Consider the following 20,264-nt stretch of genomic DNA (forward strand, 5'->3'; position numbering starts at 1 on the left):
ATATTATTTTGTCCTAAAAGATGAAAAAAGAAAAAAATGTCATAAATATTACTCGTTTGCTTGTGATTTTCAATTGTCATAAATATTTTATTAATTATAAAAGGTGTCAAAAAGTCATACATTAGTAAAATGATAAAATAAAATTAACCAAAACTACTAATGACTGGTGGGGGCAATCTAAGAAAATTCCAAATAAGAGAGACAGAGAAAGAGGTTTTATGCATCAAAGAGGTGAGACAAGAAATGATACAAGGCTCATGATGCATGTCTACTAAAGAGAGTGCCCAATCTCAATCAGTAGAGATTCCACAGTGAAATCTTATATGCTTTTTTCATTGCTTTTATATGTTTGGGGTCATATGGGTGACAATCACTCAAATCACTTTCTCTCACACCCATCATCCATGCACATGCAATTGGTAGAAGGTGGAGTCTTGTCTTTGGAAAAGTGTAAAAGGATATGGATTTTGGGCTATGGTCGGATTTACATTACAATTTTAAGTTGTACTTTATGCATCATAACATTTTCATGGCTTGATGTCAATGGCGGTGCCTGACATGTAGGGTATTCATATTGTTTGGGATTTGTATTAAGGGTCTAATTATTACTAATGGCACCCGTTTTATTCATAATCATGCCATTAATTTGCTTTCCATAATTTAATTATGTTTCATGACTATCTTCTTAAAAGCAATCCTTTTAAACAATCACTACCAACTCCACATACTAATTTCATGATTATTCATGATCTCCAATCAAATAAATGTATAACACTTCAAAGTTTTTCTTGTAAAAAACCACACTACACAATCTAACACTTAAGTTTTTCTTTGGTAGTACATACATAATAATTTCATATTAATAATTTGTTTCCATATAGTCAAATTATTTTATAATTTGTATTATGTTTTCATTTTTGTTACATGAAAAAAGAAAACAAATAGAGAAAAAAATTAAGTCATTAAAAAAAACACCCTTAAAGCATCGCCTCGCCTAATAAAGCAAATGATGAACACGACAAGGCCGAATTCATTAAACATAATAAGATGATATGAACAATTAACTCCCAACTTAACAAGGTTATCAACACAAGAATTCATCTCCCAAATGATGAATAGAAAGAGCTCATCACCGACAGTACCACATGAAGAGATTTGTAGAAACACGTAAATTTTATATAACTTTCCTCCCAACATAACTTTACACTAGTCAATAAAGCTTTGAATAAACATGTAGTATACTTGATATCCTCTTAAGTCCCGATACTCCAAAAATGACGAAGAATCGTGTCTGACATGTATCTGATACTGATACGTCCCGATACGCGTATAAGAGAAGTATCGGGTAATTAACTTTTTTAAAAAATTAAATAAATTATCGATACATGTCGGATACGGATAACTTATACCCCGATACGGCTAAATAAACCAATACTTCATTCGATACGTAGGCAAGATTTTTTTATTTTATTTTTTATAGCTTTTAGTTAACCCACTTCATGAAATACATATAATATAAATATATAAAGCTGGATTGGAAGTGGAAACACTATCTCTCAATCGCAAAAACAGATGGAACGGAACCCAGTTTCTCACCATCAACGATAGTATTCTCCTCAGTACTAATGATGTCCTTTCATGATAGTACTTAACTTAAGATATGTAATTGTCACTTGTTTACTCATTTTGAGTAATTTGAATGTTAATTTATCATCAATTTCGGTAATGTTTATATATTGTGCATATATATAATTAATTTTAAATTTAATATTTTAAACGTATCCCAGCTGTATCGTATTGGAAATTTTGAAAAAAATTTCGTATCATCGTATCAGTATCGTATCGTATCAGTATCGTGTCAGGTATTGGGGCTTCATAGTTGATATCCCTTCATTGCCAACTATGCCACATGAAGAGAGTCGGAGTAATACATAAGTTTTATTTACCTGCCTCCTAAAGTAACTTTACACCAGTAAATAAAGCTTGAATATCAACATTAGAATATTTGATATCTCCACGGCAAAGAAATCGGGAAGAAAAATTTCATTGTGCTTATAGATTGGTCAAAGCACTTCCATCAATGGCGCAACCAGAAATTTTATAGAGCCTGTGCAAAAATTATAGAGTTGGGAATTCTTGTGTGCGCGTGTTAAAATATTGAGTTTGGCTAAAAAAAAATTAAGTGGGTTAATGGGCTATTGGATTGGGCCAAATATGAAGAAAGTATCGATTGAGCCCAGGTAAATGTCTGGAGTCACCGTGTGTTGGCTCCGCCCCCTGTCTTCCATTAACATTGAGAATCGTGGTATCCTTGTTCTCATGTTGCCAACTCAGCATCCTTAGCGTGTCAATATGAGTGACTAAGGAGCCAGTACCAAAATCTTGGTGCGCAAGATGAAGCTAGGAAAAAAAAAGATGTGATTGTCGAGTTCATATATATTTAGCTGTAGATTGTCAAAAACTAGCTTGTTCAATTGGATTGATATGTACAGGATTCGCACATATAATTTTTGTTTGGCTAAATTACATTTTTAGTCCTCTAACTATTTAATTGGTATCAGATTGGTCCTTTAACTAAAAATTGATTTATTTCGGTCCCTTAAGTTTCTCACCGTTACTACATTTGGTCTTTTCCGTTAAATTTAATTAAAAAACGTCAGGGTTCATCAATTTCTAAAAAATAGGAAGAACACCATCAACAACAGCAAGAACAAAACTCAGCAACATGAACAAACAACAACAACAAAACCCTACAACAAACAATCACAACAATCCATTAACTACAACATCAAAATCGAGCACTACCAACATAAAATTAGGGTTCTGAAAGGGGGAAAACAAAAAGGGATAAAATTGAATCTCATAAATATGCTTTGCTTGAATTACATAAAACAAATTTTATACTCAATTGCTAACCTTTTTTCGATTATGATTCCTTCTTGAAAGACAAATTAAATTCAAAATTGATATGGGGTTTCTTCTTGAATTTGATTATGAGTTTGGGGGTTTGAGATTTTGGTTGATTTGGTTGCTGTGATTTGATGAAGATGATAATGATGTGATAAAGATGATGTTGAAGAAGGGGAAAAGATGCAGAAAAATTAAGTGTTTATAGAGTAGTGATTTCAAGTTGTATGAAGAATTTTATTTTATTTTTCAGATTTTTGTTTTGCTGTTTTTTGATGAAGGTGAATGAGGAAGATGATGAAGAAGTTGAATGAAGATGATGATTGTATAAAACTTAACGTTTTTTTAATTAAATTTAACAAAAATGACTAAATGTAGTAACAGTGAGAAATTTAAGGGACGGAAATAAATCAATTTTTAGTTAGAGGATCAAATCCGATACCAATTAAATAGTTAGAGAACAAAAAATGTAATTTAACCTTTTTGTTTTTACGCATTTGTAAAAGTGTCATGATAGTAAATTGTTTACGAGTATTTACAAAGATAATGATGTCTTTGCATTTTCTTAACCAGAGTTAATATATGGGGAAAACTTTGTCAAGGAAGAATGTGAATTTTGCAACATAAGTCTTAAATTTTCTTAACGATGATAATGTATATAAATATAGTGGTGGCCAACCTAATGTTATGCAGACAAGATTTGGACCTACATGCTCACAAGATGCCTCTCTTCTTTGCCCATTCCCTAGACCCCACTCACCATATGAAATAAATCGATTTTGGCACCTTTTTTCTGATTTTGATATTTTGTTTTGCTTCTGAGAATTAAATAACCAAAATGATACGAGGTAGATTGTCAAAATTTGCAATAATAAATAGATGCATAAAACTATTAAACAGTGCAACTGAGGTTTATGCCCCCGTTTTTTTTTTAGATTAATATATCCTCAGTGTGATATTTATCTTTTCATCCCCACTCACCATCAATCATCATGCTTTGCAACGAAAACATAGCATTTCACCTTTTCCACTATCTTTGCACACAAATGGTCCACAACCATGTTAATTGATATTGACTTTGTACAAAACTTTTACACCGCATATCTATGTCTATGATACAATATACAATAAACCAACAAAAGGTATCTAGCGGTAACTTGTGCAATAATTAATGGTGGCAATGATGGTATAAAGAAAACAATTAAAGGACAAAATATGCTTTTTGACACCGGTTATTTATTTATTTTTAAAAAAAAGCTGATTTATATTATTATTTGTCAAATTTTTGTAATTGTACCATAAATATATTATAAAATATGTGATTAAAAATCCGTTATATTTTTTTCCTTCATAGATTTACTTCACTAGAGATAATTCTATTCGAAACATGTCAAATACTAAATATATGTACCTCTCAATTGAAACTCAAACCTTCCATGTTAGTTGGTGAAAAAACTTATTTAAAAAAGAAAATGTTAACTTGTGTCTTTAAGGCACAAGTTTAAAAGCTAAAGATATAAGTGTTTTATTGAAACTTGTGGATTCAATGTTGTAAAAGTTTAATAATTTAAATTTTCAATACAAGATTTATTTCTTATTTCTTTTTATAGTTCATTAACTTGTGGATTCAATGTTGTAAAAGTTTAATAATTTAAATTTTCAATATAAGTTAGCATGACTCACAAAGAAGGTACGTACTTATATAGCTTGATTAAGTAATGTCATTTGGTCCTTATGAGCTTAACTCAGTTGGTATAAAACAATGCATAAAATATGTAAGGTCCAAAACAAAATAATTTAACATGTTGGAATGCGGATGATTCGGTCGCATTGCTTTGCACGGCCTTTTATTCACCCTATTCAAGAAATTTGGCATTCCCTAAGGCAATATTGCATTAAGTTCAATACGCCAATTAACATTTTATAAAAGTAAAAAAATAAGTATATATATGCTCTTAGCACGAAGGGAAGGGTGGGAAGAGTTTGATAGCTCAATCATGTACTTTTTTCTCGGACAAAACTCAATCATGCACTTGATCTCTCAACAAATAAAAGTTTAGGTGGAGTGTGGGTATCAAATTCATTTAAGTACCTTGTAATTGACATTCTTTTTTTTGAACATTTTGGATGAAGAAAGTTTCACAATTTAAATACATCAAAGTACCTTACAATTGACATTGTAACTTGGTGATGGAATCAATATATTTCCATTCAAGGTATATGGTGTACGCTGAGTCAAAGAAAAGGGCATATGGTGTACGCAAAATGTTATTTCAATAGAGAATTTTACAAATTACCATTCTCCCATTTAAAATCCTTTTTATATTTCACTTTTCTAATTGGAGAAGCTAGATTCATGAATACTAGAAAAGCTGGTCAGTTTAAAGAGGTATAAGTATGATTTTGCAGTTAAGTACAAAAATTTATATGAACATGTGGGTCATGTGACGGCTTTTTTTTGGGTGAGGAGAGTTTTAAAAAAGACATCTCCCAGAAATCTAGAACTCTTGTCTTGTGCATAAATTTGTTTTTGTGTAGTAAATTGAAACCAAGTCTCATAACCAATTAGCATATTACTATTAGTGAAATCGGACACCAGTTAAGTCCTTTAAAATGTAACTTATCATAAAAATATGTAATCAATGTATCGGAAATCAAAATATTTGATTTTTTTTATAAAATGCTTTCTTCTTTTAAAATTTTTAAAGAGTATCCCGAGAACACTCGTTAATAAGATCCACTATTATATAGTAGTGAATTATATTTGGAATCCTTACTATTATATAGTAATGAATTATATTTTTTTAAACCTAGTATCCGACCAAATAACCCACCAATCAGTATTGTCTAAGTCACTAAAATTAATATTGAGAGAAATAAAATCAAATATCTTAAAAGGAATACACCTTAAGATTTCAGACCAAAATCATCAGGTTAACGCAAATGAGTTATAGACGGGAGTATTATAAAAACTAAACCATATATTTATTGAGGGAATCCTAGGATTAGTTGAGTAAGCTTTTGCACGACAACTTTATTGCCTTCCCAAATCAATGATAATTTTCAGAAGAGAGCAATGCAAATTGATTCCCCATCTATGAGGGCCTTTGTCATTCCCCACTTCCATGACCAACAAAACATTTACTAGGTACTGACATCCACTATCACTCCTCCTATCCATTTTGCTGATTTACTTTAAATACTGACACCATATAAATGTTGCATATTGAGATGAGAGGGAAATTCTTGGGTGGACACAAGGATTTGAACTTTCTATTTGGTCACACACACATAAAAAAAAAGGTAGAAAAAATAATAATTAAATATCATTAATTTTTAAATGATTATATCATGTCCACTTTTTTGTGTGTGATCAAATAGATGATCCAAATCTTTTGAACTAGCTTGAAGAGGAGCTTTAAAAAATGTTGGATTTGAAAGATGAGATTGAAATTGATGATAAAGGTTCATAGTTTGAAGTTGTTGATGAACAATCTCCCCTTAAAATTTGGTAAGGAACAAGGGAATGCAAGAGAACGAAATCAAATATTTCCCAAATTGCAAAAGCAAAAGAGAATGAAGGGGATTTAATAAGAGACAATTACAGTGTAAATGTGAATGAAAGTAGAACAACTGTAACAGATAAGTAACGGTGTTAATCAAAAGGGACGTGTTTGTCACTTTAGATAAAATTTAAGGGAGGTTGGTGTTTAATTGAAAACTGGAGGGGTGTTAGTGTTTTTTAAGTAAACCTCAGAGGATGAGTGTAATTTTCCCTTTAAAATAAGTAAATTGTTGCTGTGATTCATTTAAATTTTTTCCATGACTTACATCCATTCAAAATATAAAATTAGTGTTCTAAATGTTTGAAATGAATGAACTTCAATTTTCATCCAATAATTATTTATTTATTTATTTTAAAAAAAAAATAAAAATTTCATCCAATAAAACAATTTCAATTCTTTAATTTTCACCCTTCTGAATTTTTTGGAGTCACAATAACACCACATTATAGTTGAGTTTAGGTTTGCTCCAGCATTTGAGTATCAATTGGAGAGATCATGTCACCAACCCAGTACCAACATCGGATGCATGACTCGAGTATCCCGATGGGGCCTGGCCCAACAAATCTCGATTCTTGAATAAGCTTCGATATTATATTAAAATTAGAGTTAACCTAGTTCGATTTATACAAAATCAACTTGTAACGTGATATATATATCACTTAAAACGTTTTCGTGACATCTCATTTTACATATGACTCTCAACAATAATTATATTTTTAAAATACATATGACAAATTTTGGAGAGACTAAACTCAAATTCACTCATTTATCAAATTCACTCATTACAGTGAGATGAAAAAGACATTTAATCAGACAATTTACATGGCTGTATTATATGATCGGTAGTAAAAACTTTTTTTCTTTCATGAGAAAACATGGTCTAAGCCCCAACATCATCAACAAAAAACTTAAAGTCCTTAGGAAAGACAATAGAGTTTTTATCGGCCAACATGGTGAAAGAAACGGTCAAAATTTGACGAGGACATCAAAAGAAAATCGTCGTTGGCAAAAATGTGCCGCTTAATCAGCTTCACGGAAAACATGTTCAAATGGTCAAAGTATTCATAAGTTCAAAAACCCATACCTAATGTTCGAACCAAACTTATGCGGGTTATATCATATTCGATCGTGTTCAACTTTGATCGTCAAATTCGTGGATCGACCCACACCCATGAACACCCCACAAAGGAAAAAATGATCCAACTTTTGAAATTAAGCACTTAATTTTTCTTTTTAAATAGTGAAAATTGATGGCGCCCAATAGAGCATTATTATGCTCCAAAACATAAACACAAATACAAACACTTGTGTGTTGGAGTGTACCCCACATGAGTCAGAAAGACAGGAGTTTTATGCAGCTTTCATTCACTGCCCATTTCTCTCTCGTGAAGGGGATGAGAGTGCCTGCCCACTATTTCCTTTCCTTCCCAATACAACTCTCTCTCTCTCTCTCTCTCTCTCTCTCTCTCTCAAGAAAACACCTGATCCGTGAACCTACTCAAAATCATTGTACTCTTCTCTCTCATTTCATCACTGAAGAAGGAACACGTTTTCATTAGCATAATCACTTTCTCCGTTGCTTCTTCTGGAGTTCTATCTCCTCTTCTGTTGCAGAGTATGTAACTCACTCTTTTAACACACCCGTTTTGTTTTTTATATACCTTTTGTTTTTGCTTTTTCTGAAAGTGTAAACTTTTGAGTATAAAAATGTTATTTTTATTATAATTTTATATAAATCTCAAATGGGTATTGTTCAAAGTGTTGATTTTGATAATGGGTTGTTGCATTTCAGGGCTGAAAGATTCTAAACATTTTCCCTTTGAAGCAAGTGATGGAAGCAGCAAAATTGTTTCAAATTCTTACATTTGTAAAATAGAGAAAAGGGGTGAAGGAAAGTTTGAATTTTAGAGTGAAAAGTACAAGAAACAAGATTGTTGGTGTTGTGGTACATAGTTTAGTAGAGTTTTGGGAGAGGAACATTGTATAGTGATGGAAATTCTGTGTTTGTTGCATATTGTGTTAGGTTGGTATCTTTCAAATGTTGAGTTTGTAGGTGCTGAGTTACAGGACCAAGCTATAATACATGCCATAAATCAAGAGCTTAAGGTTCCTGAATGGGGTGATGCAAACATTTCAGATTACTGCACTTGGCAAGGGGTGAGTTGTGGAAATCATTCAATGGTTGAGAAGCTTAATCTTGCTCACAAGAATCTTAGAGGTAATGTGACTTTAATGTCTGAACTCAAAAGTTTGAAGTTACTTGACCTTTCAAATAATAACTTTGGTGGATTGATTCCGCCTGATTTTGGGAGTTTGTCTGAGCTTGAAGTTCTAGATTTGTCTTCTAATAAGTTTGAAGGTTCAATTCCATCACAGTTTGGTGGTCTCAGAAGCTTAAAATCATTAAACCTTTCCAATAATTTGCTTGTTGGTGAGTTACCAATTGAACTTCATGGCCTAAAGAAATTGCAGGAGTTGCAACTTTCTAGTAATCAATTGAGTGGTGTTATACCTTCTTGGGTGGGGAATTTGACCAATTTGAGAGTTTTTTCGGCTTATGAGAATCGTTTAGATGGTAGGGTTCCTGATAATCTAGGCTTGGTTCCCGAGCTTCAAATACTTAACCTGCATTCTAACCAGCTTGAAGGTTCAATACCATCAAGCATTTTCACTTCAGGAAAACTAGAAGTTCTGGTTCTCACTCAGAATAATTTTAGTGGTGATCTTCCTGGGGAAATTGGCAACTGTCATGCCCTTTCAAGCATTAGAATTGGAAACAACCATCTAGTAGGTAATATTCCTAATACCATTGGAAATCTTAGTAGCCTAACATACTTTGAAGCTGATAATAATCATCTTTCTGGTGAACTAGTTTCGGAATTTGCTCAGTGTTCTAATCTCACCCTCTTGAATTTAGCTTCAAATGGATTTTCCGGGACGATTCCACAAGAGTTTGGACAACTTATGAACCTTCAGGAATTAATTTTGTCTGGAAATAGCCTATTTGGTGATATTCCAAAACCAATTCTCAGTTGCAAAAGTCTCAACAAGCTAGATATTAGCAACAACAGAATCAATGGGACGATACCAAATGAAATCTGCAATATTTCTCGATTGCAGTACTTGCTATTGAATCTGAATTCCATAAGAGGAGAGATCCCTCATGAAATTGGAAATTGCGCCAAACTTCTTGAATTACAGTTGGGGAGTAACTATTTAACTGGAGCTATTCCTCCCGAGATCAGTCACATCAGGAACTTACAGATAGCTTTAAATTTGAGCTTCAATCATCTTCACGGACCATTGCCACCAGAATTGGGAAAACTAGACAAACTTGTTTCTCTCGATGTTTCGAACAATCGGCTATCAGGTAATATCCCAACTGAACTTAAGGGAATGTTAAGCTTGATAGAGGTGAATTTCTCAAATAATCTATTTGGAGGCCCTGTACCAACATTTGTACCGTTCCAGAAGAGTCCTAGTTCAAGTTTTCTAGGCAATAAAGGGCTTTGTGGAGAGCCCTTGAACTTTTCATGTGGAGACATTTATGATGATCGCAGTAGTTATCATCACAAGGTTTCTTACAGAATCATACTGGCTGTGATTGGTTCCGGTTTGACAGTTTTTATTTCGGTAATTGTAGTTGTCATGTTGTTTATGATCAGAGAGAGGCAAGAAAAAGCAGCCATAGAGGCTGCCGGTATTGTTGATGATCCAACCAATGACAAACCAACTATAATTGCAGGGACTGTTTTTGTCGATAATCTACAACAAGCGGTAGACCTTGATGCTGTTGTTAACGCGACATTGAAAGACTCAAATAAGCTCAGCAGTGGAACTTTCAGCTCAGTTTACAAGGCAACCATGCCTTCTGGTGTGGTCTTATCGGTTAGGAGACTGAAATCTGTGGACAAGACAATAATCCACCACCAGAACAAGATGATAAGAGAACTCGAAAGGCTAAGCAAAGTTTGTCATGAAAATCTCGTACGACCTATTGGCTATGTCATTTATGAAGATGTTGCTCTTCTGTTGCATAATTATTTTCCCAATGGAACATTGTATCAGCTTCTTCATGAATCAACAAGGCAACCTGAATATCAGCCTGATTGGCCTGCTAGGCTATCCATTGCCATCGGTGTGGCAGAAGGCTTGGCTTTCCTTCATCATGTCGCAATTATCCATCTTGACATTTCTTCTGGCAATGTTCTTTTGGATGCAAACTTCAAGCCATTGGTTGGAGAGATTGAGATTTCAAAACTTCTCGATCCAACCAGAGGTACCGGAAGTATAAGCGCAGTTGCCGGCTCCTTTGGTTACATACCACCAGGTATACTATTTTTCGACATGCAGTTCTTCCATTTAATTTTCATATTACTGTGTTTTGCATGCTTTATGATACTTTTTTTCATGTAATACAGAATATGCATACACCATGCAAGTGACAGCACCAGGAAATGTTTACAGCTACGGTGTTGTTCTGTTGGAAATCCTTACAACTCGACTTCCTGTTGAGGAAGATTTTGGTGAGGGCGTAGATTTGGTTAAGTGGGTTCATAGTGCTCCTGTAAGAGGGGAAACTCCAGAGCAGATACTTGATGCAAGGCTTAGTACAGTTTCCTTTGGTTGGAGGAAAGAAATGCTTGCTGCTCTAAAGGTTGCCTTGCTTTGCACCGACAGCACACCAGCCAAACGACCAAAAATGAAGAATGTAGTAGAAATGCTTCGCGAGATCAAGTAAAATCGACAGAATCAAGCCATCAAGATTTCAAGTATGTGAACCTGTCATGGATACTGAGGAACTGATGTATTACAAGTTATGACTTTAAATAGTAGACTTGTATCAAGAATTATATTACATTGTGAAGATGGTGTTTCAAAGTAAAATGAAGGTTATATAGGAATCAGTAGATCTTCACCATTCTAGTTTGTCCAAATGATTAGTTATGAAATATATTTGAGTTGGACAGTGTATTATTAGATTGGGGGAACATATATGCAATGTAAAGAAAGACCTTGGTACAGGTTATATCAGTTCTTATTGAGTATGATCTATTCCTCAGTTTTTATGTTGTATTTTAATATATTTGGGAGAGCATTAACTCAGATGTCAATTTGTGTTCCCATTGAAATTGAAAGCTCTAGTTTATTTTTGTTGTGATTGCAGACTATATAGTATATACATCTGATGTGTCTGTCCATGCATGATGTACCTTCTTCTGGATATATGCATGTTACTTTTTAGACATACATCTAAACTTTCGTTGCCTTAAAACAAGAAGAATATTACCTCTATTTTTTAAGGTTAAAGAATACAAATTATAGTTATGTTGTATATATAGTATATACTTGGTCTATATAACAATTAAAAACAAAATTATGTCTGACTTGCTACTTTATAAAGGACAGTTTAAAATATGTAGCTGTTCTAAGTAAACGACTTACTACAAGACTATTGAATTTAACTAAACTCAACCTACATATATCCTTGGCCACGAGATCAGGCCAGTATCCTTTTTTTTCCCAAAGAGCCTCCTCAAAAGTGTTTTAAAAACCGAACCGGTCTTTACTACAGTTCATTTATTTTGACAGTTTGTCTAGGTTTGAGCAGTTTAGATGGTTAAACCATGACCCAAAAATTACACTGATTCGATGTCCAGGTTCAGTTTTTAAAACATTGCTCTCAAGTAACATTGACTCTCTTTTTGCTTCTGTATATTCGCCTAAGTTTCTAACAAGAAATCTTATAGTTCGAGTAATTCAATTGAGATTTGTGTTTACTGTTCACAAATCACAATTCACATTGAGCACTGTCATAGTCACATATACTAGTGAAACAATGTAAATCACATTAGATGCAGAAACATGATACATCGCACCGTTAAAACAAAAATTAATCATACATCCCATTAAAGACCAACAACAATCCAAAATTTAAACAACTGCATATGTACCATATAATACTAGAACCAAGTTGTAATAGCGACCAAAATTAGGGCGGAAAAAAATAACTTGCCTTTAAATTAATTTATCAAACACTTATCATCATAATTAAAAATAATTGTCCTTTTGATCTTTGAATTAATGTCTCTAACACTTAGCAACATAATTAAAAAATAATAATCATCCTTTTCCTTGTCAAAATTATGGTCCTTGTTTCAACATTTTCTACATAAACACCACAAAACCTAGAACAAACCCACAACAAAGAGTGACATTCGAGGGTGGCCTCATCCATTTCTGTAACTCAAACATGTTTTCTGCAACACACTCGCCATTCTCATTTTTAACACATACAAACTACTTTACATTTTCGTCTTCAACGCTCTCTTTACAAATAAATTGAGAGGTGCCAATTTAAAGTCTAAAGCCACTGGTGTTCACCATCTCGGATGCATAATTTCAGAGCCTGAATGCTGCTTAAGCAATTTTTTTTTTTTTTGGAAAGGGCTTAAGCAAATTGATTTGATACTGTAGCATTTGCCTTTTTTTGGGTACAAACACAGTAGTATTTTTTATTTATGTAATTTATTACTGCAATCTAACTGAGATTGAAGGAATTGCATTATTACTGTGATGTGTTTACAGGCAATATCGATTTCCAGAACCAATGCTTCCTCCACATAAATGACATCTCTTCAATGGGAATACCTTTGGTTTCAGGCAAGAACAGAACAACAAATATGGTCATGAGGGTAATCCAGCCGGCGAAAAAGAGAAAGATTCCAAACTTGAATGAGCAGAGAAGAGCAAGGAATGCCTGAGCAATTACGAAAGTGAAAAAAAGGTTTACAGATACTGTGATACTCTGCCCTGCTGAACGGATTTCTAATGGAAATATCTCACTTGGAACTGTCCAACCAAGTGGGCCCCACGACCATCCAAATGCTACAACAAATAGGCAAACCACAACTACAACCAATATTGAATAGCCTTTCGACAGTTCTTGGTTATCCCCAAACTTCACCCCAAGAATTATTGCAACTATAACCTGCTCATGTGAAAAATGAAACAAAATAAGTTGCCCTGCAATTTTTGTTCAGCTTCTAGCATTACTGCATTAGACTAATTCATGTATGAACACAGTTCTTTATTACAACTAAATAAAGGGTAAGAATAATGAAATAACTATAAGAAAACCTTATTGCTTTTTTGCTATTATTTTAATGTATGTATTCTAAGCTGTTGATTAGAATTATTTCCCAACTTAACGGTACGGATCTTTAAACATGATTAGAATTTGTTTGAGACAGATTTTTTCATACCTGACATATGATCATTTGTATTCCACCACTGATAAGAAGAACTCTCCTTCCCAGCTTATCAACTGTTGCGATGGAAATGAATGTTGAGCAAGCAAGAACGCCACCAGTTAAAGCCGAGGAGTAGAGTGAAGCATCTCCACCAAATCCCATGCTTTGAAACAGCACCGGAGCATAGAAGAGAATGGAATTAATGCCAGTCAAGATCTGTGAAGTTGGCATGACAATTGCCATCACCAACTCTGGCCTATACCTTCTTTGAAGTATGTTACGAAACGGGTGCTTTATTGAGTTTGCCAACTTGCTTGCATCAACCATATCTTCAAACTCTGCATCAACATCGCCAGTTCCTCTAATTTTCTCTAGGAGCTTCCTTCCTCTTTCTTCTAATCCTCGTTCTATTAAGCTGTTCGGAGTCTCAGGAAGAAATATTCCTCCTATTGTCATCAAAAGAGCCGGTACTGCAGCCAAGCCTAGGGACAGCCTCCATCCCCATGGTTTAATCTTCTGTGTTCCAAAATTCACCATATTGGCAATGAAAATCCCAAAAGTTGTTGCCACTTGAAACATCATGTTCAATCCTCCTCGCATGTGGGTTGGTGCCATCTCTGACAAATAAAGTGGAATCGCCTTCAAAAGAAGCATGAGGGAAATAGCTCAAATAATTTGTCAACTTTTGAGGTATAACTCGATTTATCTTCCAACTGAAACATAGATTGTTTCCATCACATTACTATCTTTTCTTCCCCGTAATTTTTATGAACTAACATTAACATTTATGCTATTATTATTAACAATTAACACTTAACACCCTTGAAACTGTTTGATACTTGTTTGGATAATCTAGAGACGGGTTTTAAGAAGTAAACAACGTTAGTTTCCTCCTTTCATAGAATTTTTTTACCATTGTTCTTAACCAGTAAAGTAAAAAAATATGTTTTTATCTGCTAAGTATTGATCATGAATTCATCATAGGTAGGTGATACTTGACACAATAGCCCAACAACACTTTCAAGGATTTATCATAGATAGATTAGAGAAATATGCTATTACCTGATTTCCAAATCCAATACCAATGCCGAGCATAACACGGCCGAAGATCAGCATTGTGAGGTTAACAGCTGAAGCATTCAGAGCTGATCCAATCAGAAAGGTACTACCACCAATGATGATACTTGCCCGACGTCCATACTTCCTTGTAATGGGAGATGCAATCAGGGATGCAACTAAACCGGCAATGTATAGAGAAGAGGTAAATGCCGCAAGGCCCTGGTTGTCATACTTGCAGTAATTGTTTTCATGTGCATGCTGTTTTTGTCTGTATACAGCAGGGAAGAATTCTTCAAGGAAGTCATCCATGGAAGTCACCCCGCCTGTTAACCATGTAACATGCATCAGAAAAAATATGAACACAAAAAAAGACTAACAAATAATGAAATGGATGCAAGGTCAACATCTCAACCAACTATGTTAAGACTAAAAGTTATTGAAATAAAGAAACAAATCAAGAAAGATATTCTAAGGTAACCTAAATATATCTTTAATATTTCTATTACTAAATCTACAAGGAAACAGTTTTCTCCTTCCTCAGTTCATCACAATATGAGTTACCAAGCTTGTTTACTACTAAGAATTTGGGATGAATGTTGCGTAGGACGATGCAGCATTCCTATATTTACATGCCTTTTCCTGCTGATAGAGTGCACATTTATGTGATACTACGTTTTCGTAAATATTTGTGATTCAGAATGCTAAGGTGATGGTTCAACATAGATAATAAAGTGGTTAATATATATGATTTGAAGGAATCCCTGCCTATCATGATGGATGATTGACTAAGGGGAATAAGCTCTTCCCTTTTCGCAAAGCCCAAATTTGAAATTTTACTTAGAAAAACTGAGTAATTAGATCACCAGACATTTGATAATAGAAACTGCAAAAAGATGTAATGGATAAAGAAAATAAGCTCTATCAGTAAGTGTAAAGGTATCCATCATCATAGGCAACATTCGGGTTTTGAAGGTCAACTAGGGAACAGCAAATTTTTACCTCAGTTTTTGGAGTAAACCGGCTATCATCTACATGCTACTACATAGACTAATCCCTCGAGTGAACCAAAATGGACAGTAAATATTTCCCTCAAGAGTAAATGCTGTTTCATTATCGATTTGCTGCTGATGGAAATATAATCACATCCCATGTTGCCAATAATTGACAATGGAGTCCCTCCCCTCGTTATTACCCAATACTTGACCCTCATGTCCCGAATTGAGATTAAAAATGTTGTGAATTAAACTTTGGGGGATGACAATTGGAAACATGGCATTCAATAAGACAGTCTATCATGATGAATGATTGACTTAGAGGATGTGATTGCATTTCCATCGGTAGCAAATTGATAATAAAATGGCGTTAAAACTCTAGAGGGAGAGATTTGCTGTCCATTTTGATTCTATCCGGCTCAATCTCTGTGTTGTGTGGTGATAATAGCCGGTTTACACCAAAAAATTGAAAGAAGAGGTACAAACTTGTTGTTTACCATTGCAGCAAAGATTTTTAGATGTTTGGAAGACAAAGCCAAAATAGTTTAAAATTTTACAGTTTGAGAAAATAATTAAGAATGATAGCTTCTAGAATCAGGAAAAGGAGCCTTATCAACCAATTGTGTTTAAAAATTCATTAACCAGAATCTCTTGTGGAATATTCAACTCATGCAAGATTTATAAGAAAAATATATAATGAAATGAAATAGCCTGAAAAACATTGAAAACAGAAAAACAAAAACTTATGATTCAAATATTGAATTAAGGAAGAACCTGAAATTCCAACATCATAGCCAAAAAGTGATCCCCCTGTAGCTGCAACAATGCAAGCAATGATAACATACCAAGTAACTTTCCCTTTATAAAGCTCTGCCCTTTCCTGGTCTACAACACCTGTTGTTAAAGACCCTCCTGCCATTTTATGTATTCCCCTTTCTCAGATAGATTCAAAGGAAAAAATGGTTTTTTTTTCTTTTTTTTCTATCTTCAAGAATGAAAATATCATTCTTTTATACTTCTCATAACAATATTATATTATATCAAGTCAAACCATGAAAGATGTAAATATGATTTTGCAAAATGTTAAACTTGTGAAATTGTGATTACGCAACTATGTATTTAATGTTTGTCTTTATCTCCCTAGTGGCGTCAACAGAATTAAATTTATAGCTTATCTTAGGTATTACTCAAGAATGGTTTTATATGAAGTCAAACAATGAACAATATAAAAACTATGAAACACTGACACTCTTTGGATTTGGATTAGGCGTGTCCTGACATTGGACAAGACAGAACACGAAACCGACACATATCGTTCCAATGAATTATGTGATTTTCTTAAATTATTAGCCGTGTCGAGTGTCAATGTCCGTGTCGTGTCCGGTGTCCTTGTGTGCGCTTCATAGTATAAAAATGATTTTACAAAATGTTTATTTTGTGAAATTGTGATACACAGTTTAATTAATATTTTATCCTAGTTATCACTCAAAAAATTTAACTAGGAAAATGTACATTTGCTAAACCACAATTTTCTTGCCGTTTTCATAGAGTACAATGCTGATGTTTGGTGACAGTGTAAACGCAAAATCTTACCAGAATAAAGAAATAGACGAAAAATCATACCAGAATTCAATAAATGGATGCAGATTCTGTCTGTAGTCAAGAGAATGACGTAGCCACATAGTCAGAAAGATCTCGTCCGTTGGATGCATCTAAGGGTCCGGAACTTCTCCCTTTAATTTCCCTTTCTCTCTCTCATAAGCTTCTTCTCTTACATCATTCATCACCACCACGCCGATCTCGAGGAAGAGCTCTTCGTCTACAACCATTTCGAGCACGAAAGAGTCGTCGTCGTTTTGGTACCGGAGTATGTCGCCGCCGCCGCGACGGAAACGGAGGATGAGAATGTCGTTTTGGTGCAACTGAGACAGGTAAATGAATTGGTTCGGTAAATAGTTGAAGTTAAAGATTGTAGTTAAAGCTTAAAATGAAAATTGAAAGGGGGTAGTAGAAAGAGAGAAGATTTATACCCTTAGATGCATTTAACGGCAAGATCATTTTGACTGGATTATTCTCTTGACTGCAGGTAATATTCATCCATAAAAATACTAACTCCACCTCTCTTCTTTTTTAATTGTCACATTTTGACATTTTACACAAATCAAAACAATCAATAATTGTTACTACTTTTGATGCAATAAGTTATATTTTTACTATAATGACTTTATTCATTTAATATCTTATTTCATATATTTCTCTCTCCGAAATAAATAATTAAGGGTAATACTGATAAAACATCATTTAATGTTGCATTGAACATTGAAAGTGACAGTTAAATAGAAACAAAAAAATTCTTCAAAAGAGACACTTAAAAAGAAATTGAGGAAGAATGAAACTGACTTTGAGTTAGATGGTGATGCACACTTTCCTAATTTTCTTATGTGGTTTATTCGTTTGGCTAATATCAATCTGTGTTTGGTAGTAGAGATATAAATGGATATCCATGGATGCGAATAGTGTCACATCCGTGTTCACTCCGTTGGGCAAATATGAAATTTGTGCCTATTCATATCCGCGCAAATATCCATTTAGCGGGTAATCTACGAATTTTGAGGTATCCGTGAATTTATACAGATATCCATGGATAACACTTATAAAAAAATTAAAAAAAATTGTTAATTTTTTTAGCTGAAATTTAAAAACCAAAGTTTATCACGTGCATTTTATTTTCTTTTTAGCAAACCATAATATCCATATATTACAATAACAACAAAGATCATTGACTCAACAAAAACATAAATAAAGTACTTTATATTTAATACAAATAAAGTTCTTTGATTTGACAAAAGTATAAATAAAGCTCATCATATTCAACAAAAACAAAGCTTATTGCTTCAACAATCCCGACCACTTTCACTATCTTTTAAAGGAATGTAATACAAACTTGAACGGTCGTGTAATAATTAATAACAACTCACAGTACTACTGAGGTTTTTTGCTTAGGAATTTGAAATGTATTAAGGTTATTTATGTAATTTATTGGTTTAATAGCGGGTATGAATATCCGTGGGTGCGGATACCATTAAATCAACATTTGTATCCATTAATTAGCGGGTAGTTAAAATATTCATTTATTTTATCCATGGATATCCATTAAGATATCCGCTCCGTGTCCGTGGCAGATTTTATCCGCGAATATCCACGGATGCAGATTTTTTTGCCATCCTATTTGGTAGGCTTCCCATGAATGGAAGACTTCCTTAAAATAAAACAAAAATAATGAATGGAAGACTTGTTTGTATGATGATCAACTTTTATGTATTATTGGTAAAGTAATTTTACATATATATCGAATAGAATGTTATTATTTTTTGATAGAATAAATTTAAGTTGAATAGATAATGTTTCAGTTTAAGGCAGAAAACATTTTCAGATTTAAAGAGTTCTTATAAATATATTTGCATTTAAATCTCCGTAAAGACTCCAATAGAGTTCGAATATTTATTTTTCGAATTTAATGTTCAGTTTAAGGTAGAAAACATTTTTAGATTTAAAAAGTTCTTATTAATATATTTACATTTAAATCTCTATAAAGACTCTAGTAGAGTTCGAATATGTATTTTCAAATTTAATGTTTGTCGTTTTACCATGAAACATTTGAAATATATAATAGTAACATCAATATGTAATAGGAAGTTAAAATCTGTAAGACGTGTCAACCCATATGCTTTCATTAGGCTCTTATTCATTTTACCCAAAACAATGTTAATAGTAAGTAAAAAGTAGTCAAAAACTATTAATAGTAAGTAAAAGATAGTCAATAAATAACAATTTTTTTAAAGAATCCAAAAATACAATCACTTTCAAAGCACAAGACTTCCAAAGAGAAAGTAGTCATGATGCATTAAAAGTTTCAAGCAATAAATCACATTTAAAGATAATCAAAAATGAATGTGGAGATTAACTGGTTTCTACGGCTTTCCGGAGGGAGGTAGGCGCAGAGCTTCTTGGAATTTCCTAAGAAATTTAGCAAGTTTATCATCGCTGCCGTGGTGTGTTATAGGAGATTTTAACGACATCCTCCATATTTCAGAAAAGAAAGGAAGAACAAATAGACCTACTTGGTTAATCAATGGTTTTCGTGAAGCTGTTTCTGATGCAGATTTGATTGATATCCATATGGAAGGCTATGAGTTCACGTGGTTCAAAAGTTTGGGCACTGTAACGCCCTATTTTATTATTTATTTTATCGAGTTTAGTGCCTTTTAATATAATTTATTTGAATAATTGTGATATATTATGTGTTGGCAGTTATTAGTAGTTATTATTGAACATTTTAGTGAGGAAATATAATTAAAATAAATTAATGAGGCATAAGGGCAGAATTAAAATAAGGGAGAATGTCTTAGGAGAGATTAAGTGAGAAACAAACTCAGTTAGTGATTATAAATAGATGAGACCATTAGAGAATTAGGGTTACAACAAAA

General features: G+C 33.3%; 2 protein-coding genes across 3 annotated transcripts; one reads left to right on the plus strand and one right to left on the minus strand.

Moving 5' to 3' along the window:
- Positions 1–7,761: 7,761 nt before the first annotated feature.
- LOC25499031 (leucine-rich repeat receptor-like tyrosine-protein kinase PXC3) lies at positions 7,762–11,634 on the plus strand. The gene is made up of 3 exons (XM_013594166.3): positions 7,762–8,088; positions 8,266–10,803; positions 10,895–11,634. The coding sequence occupies exons 2-3, from the start codon at positions 8,463–8,465 to the stop codon at positions 11,212–11,214; spliced, it is 2,661 nt and encodes an 886-aa protein (XP_013449620.1). The 5' UTR covers positions 7,762–8,088; positions 8,266–8,462; the 3' UTR covers positions 11,215–11,634.
- A 936-nt stretch (positions 11,635–12,570) lies between these two features.
- Positions 12,571–17,725, minus strand: LOC25499032 (sugar transport protein 7). Of its 2 annotated transcripts, XM_024771167.2 has the most exons (5): positions 17,401–17,725; positions 16,552–16,689; positions 14,789–15,108; positions 13,739–14,365; positions 12,571–13,464 (listed from the first exon to the last, which is right to left on the minus strand). In XM_024771167.2, exons 3-5 carry the CDS (start codon positions 15,092–15,094, stop codon positions 13,042–13,044), a joined length of 1,356 nt encoding a protein of 451 aa, XP_024626935.1. In that variant the 5' UTR covers positions 15,095–15,108; positions 16,552–16,689; positions 17,401–17,725; the 3' UTR covers positions 12,571–13,041. The 2 variants fall into 2 exon arrangements, with proteins under 2 accessions (XP_024626935.1, XP_013449621.1); XM_013594167.3 differs by lacking the exon at positions 17,401–17,725 and having other exon boundaries at positions 16,552–16,923.
- Between the last annotated feature and the right edge of the window lie 2,539 nt (positions 17,726–20,264).

This window comes from Medicago truncatula, chromosome 7 (assembly GCF_003473485.1).
Source record: "Medicago truncatula cultivar Jemalong A17 chromosome 7, MtrunA17r5.0-ANR, whole genome shotgun sequence".
Lineage (NCBI taxonomy): Eukaryota > Viridiplantae > Streptophyta > Magnoliopsida > Fabales > Fabaceae > Medicago > Medicago truncatula.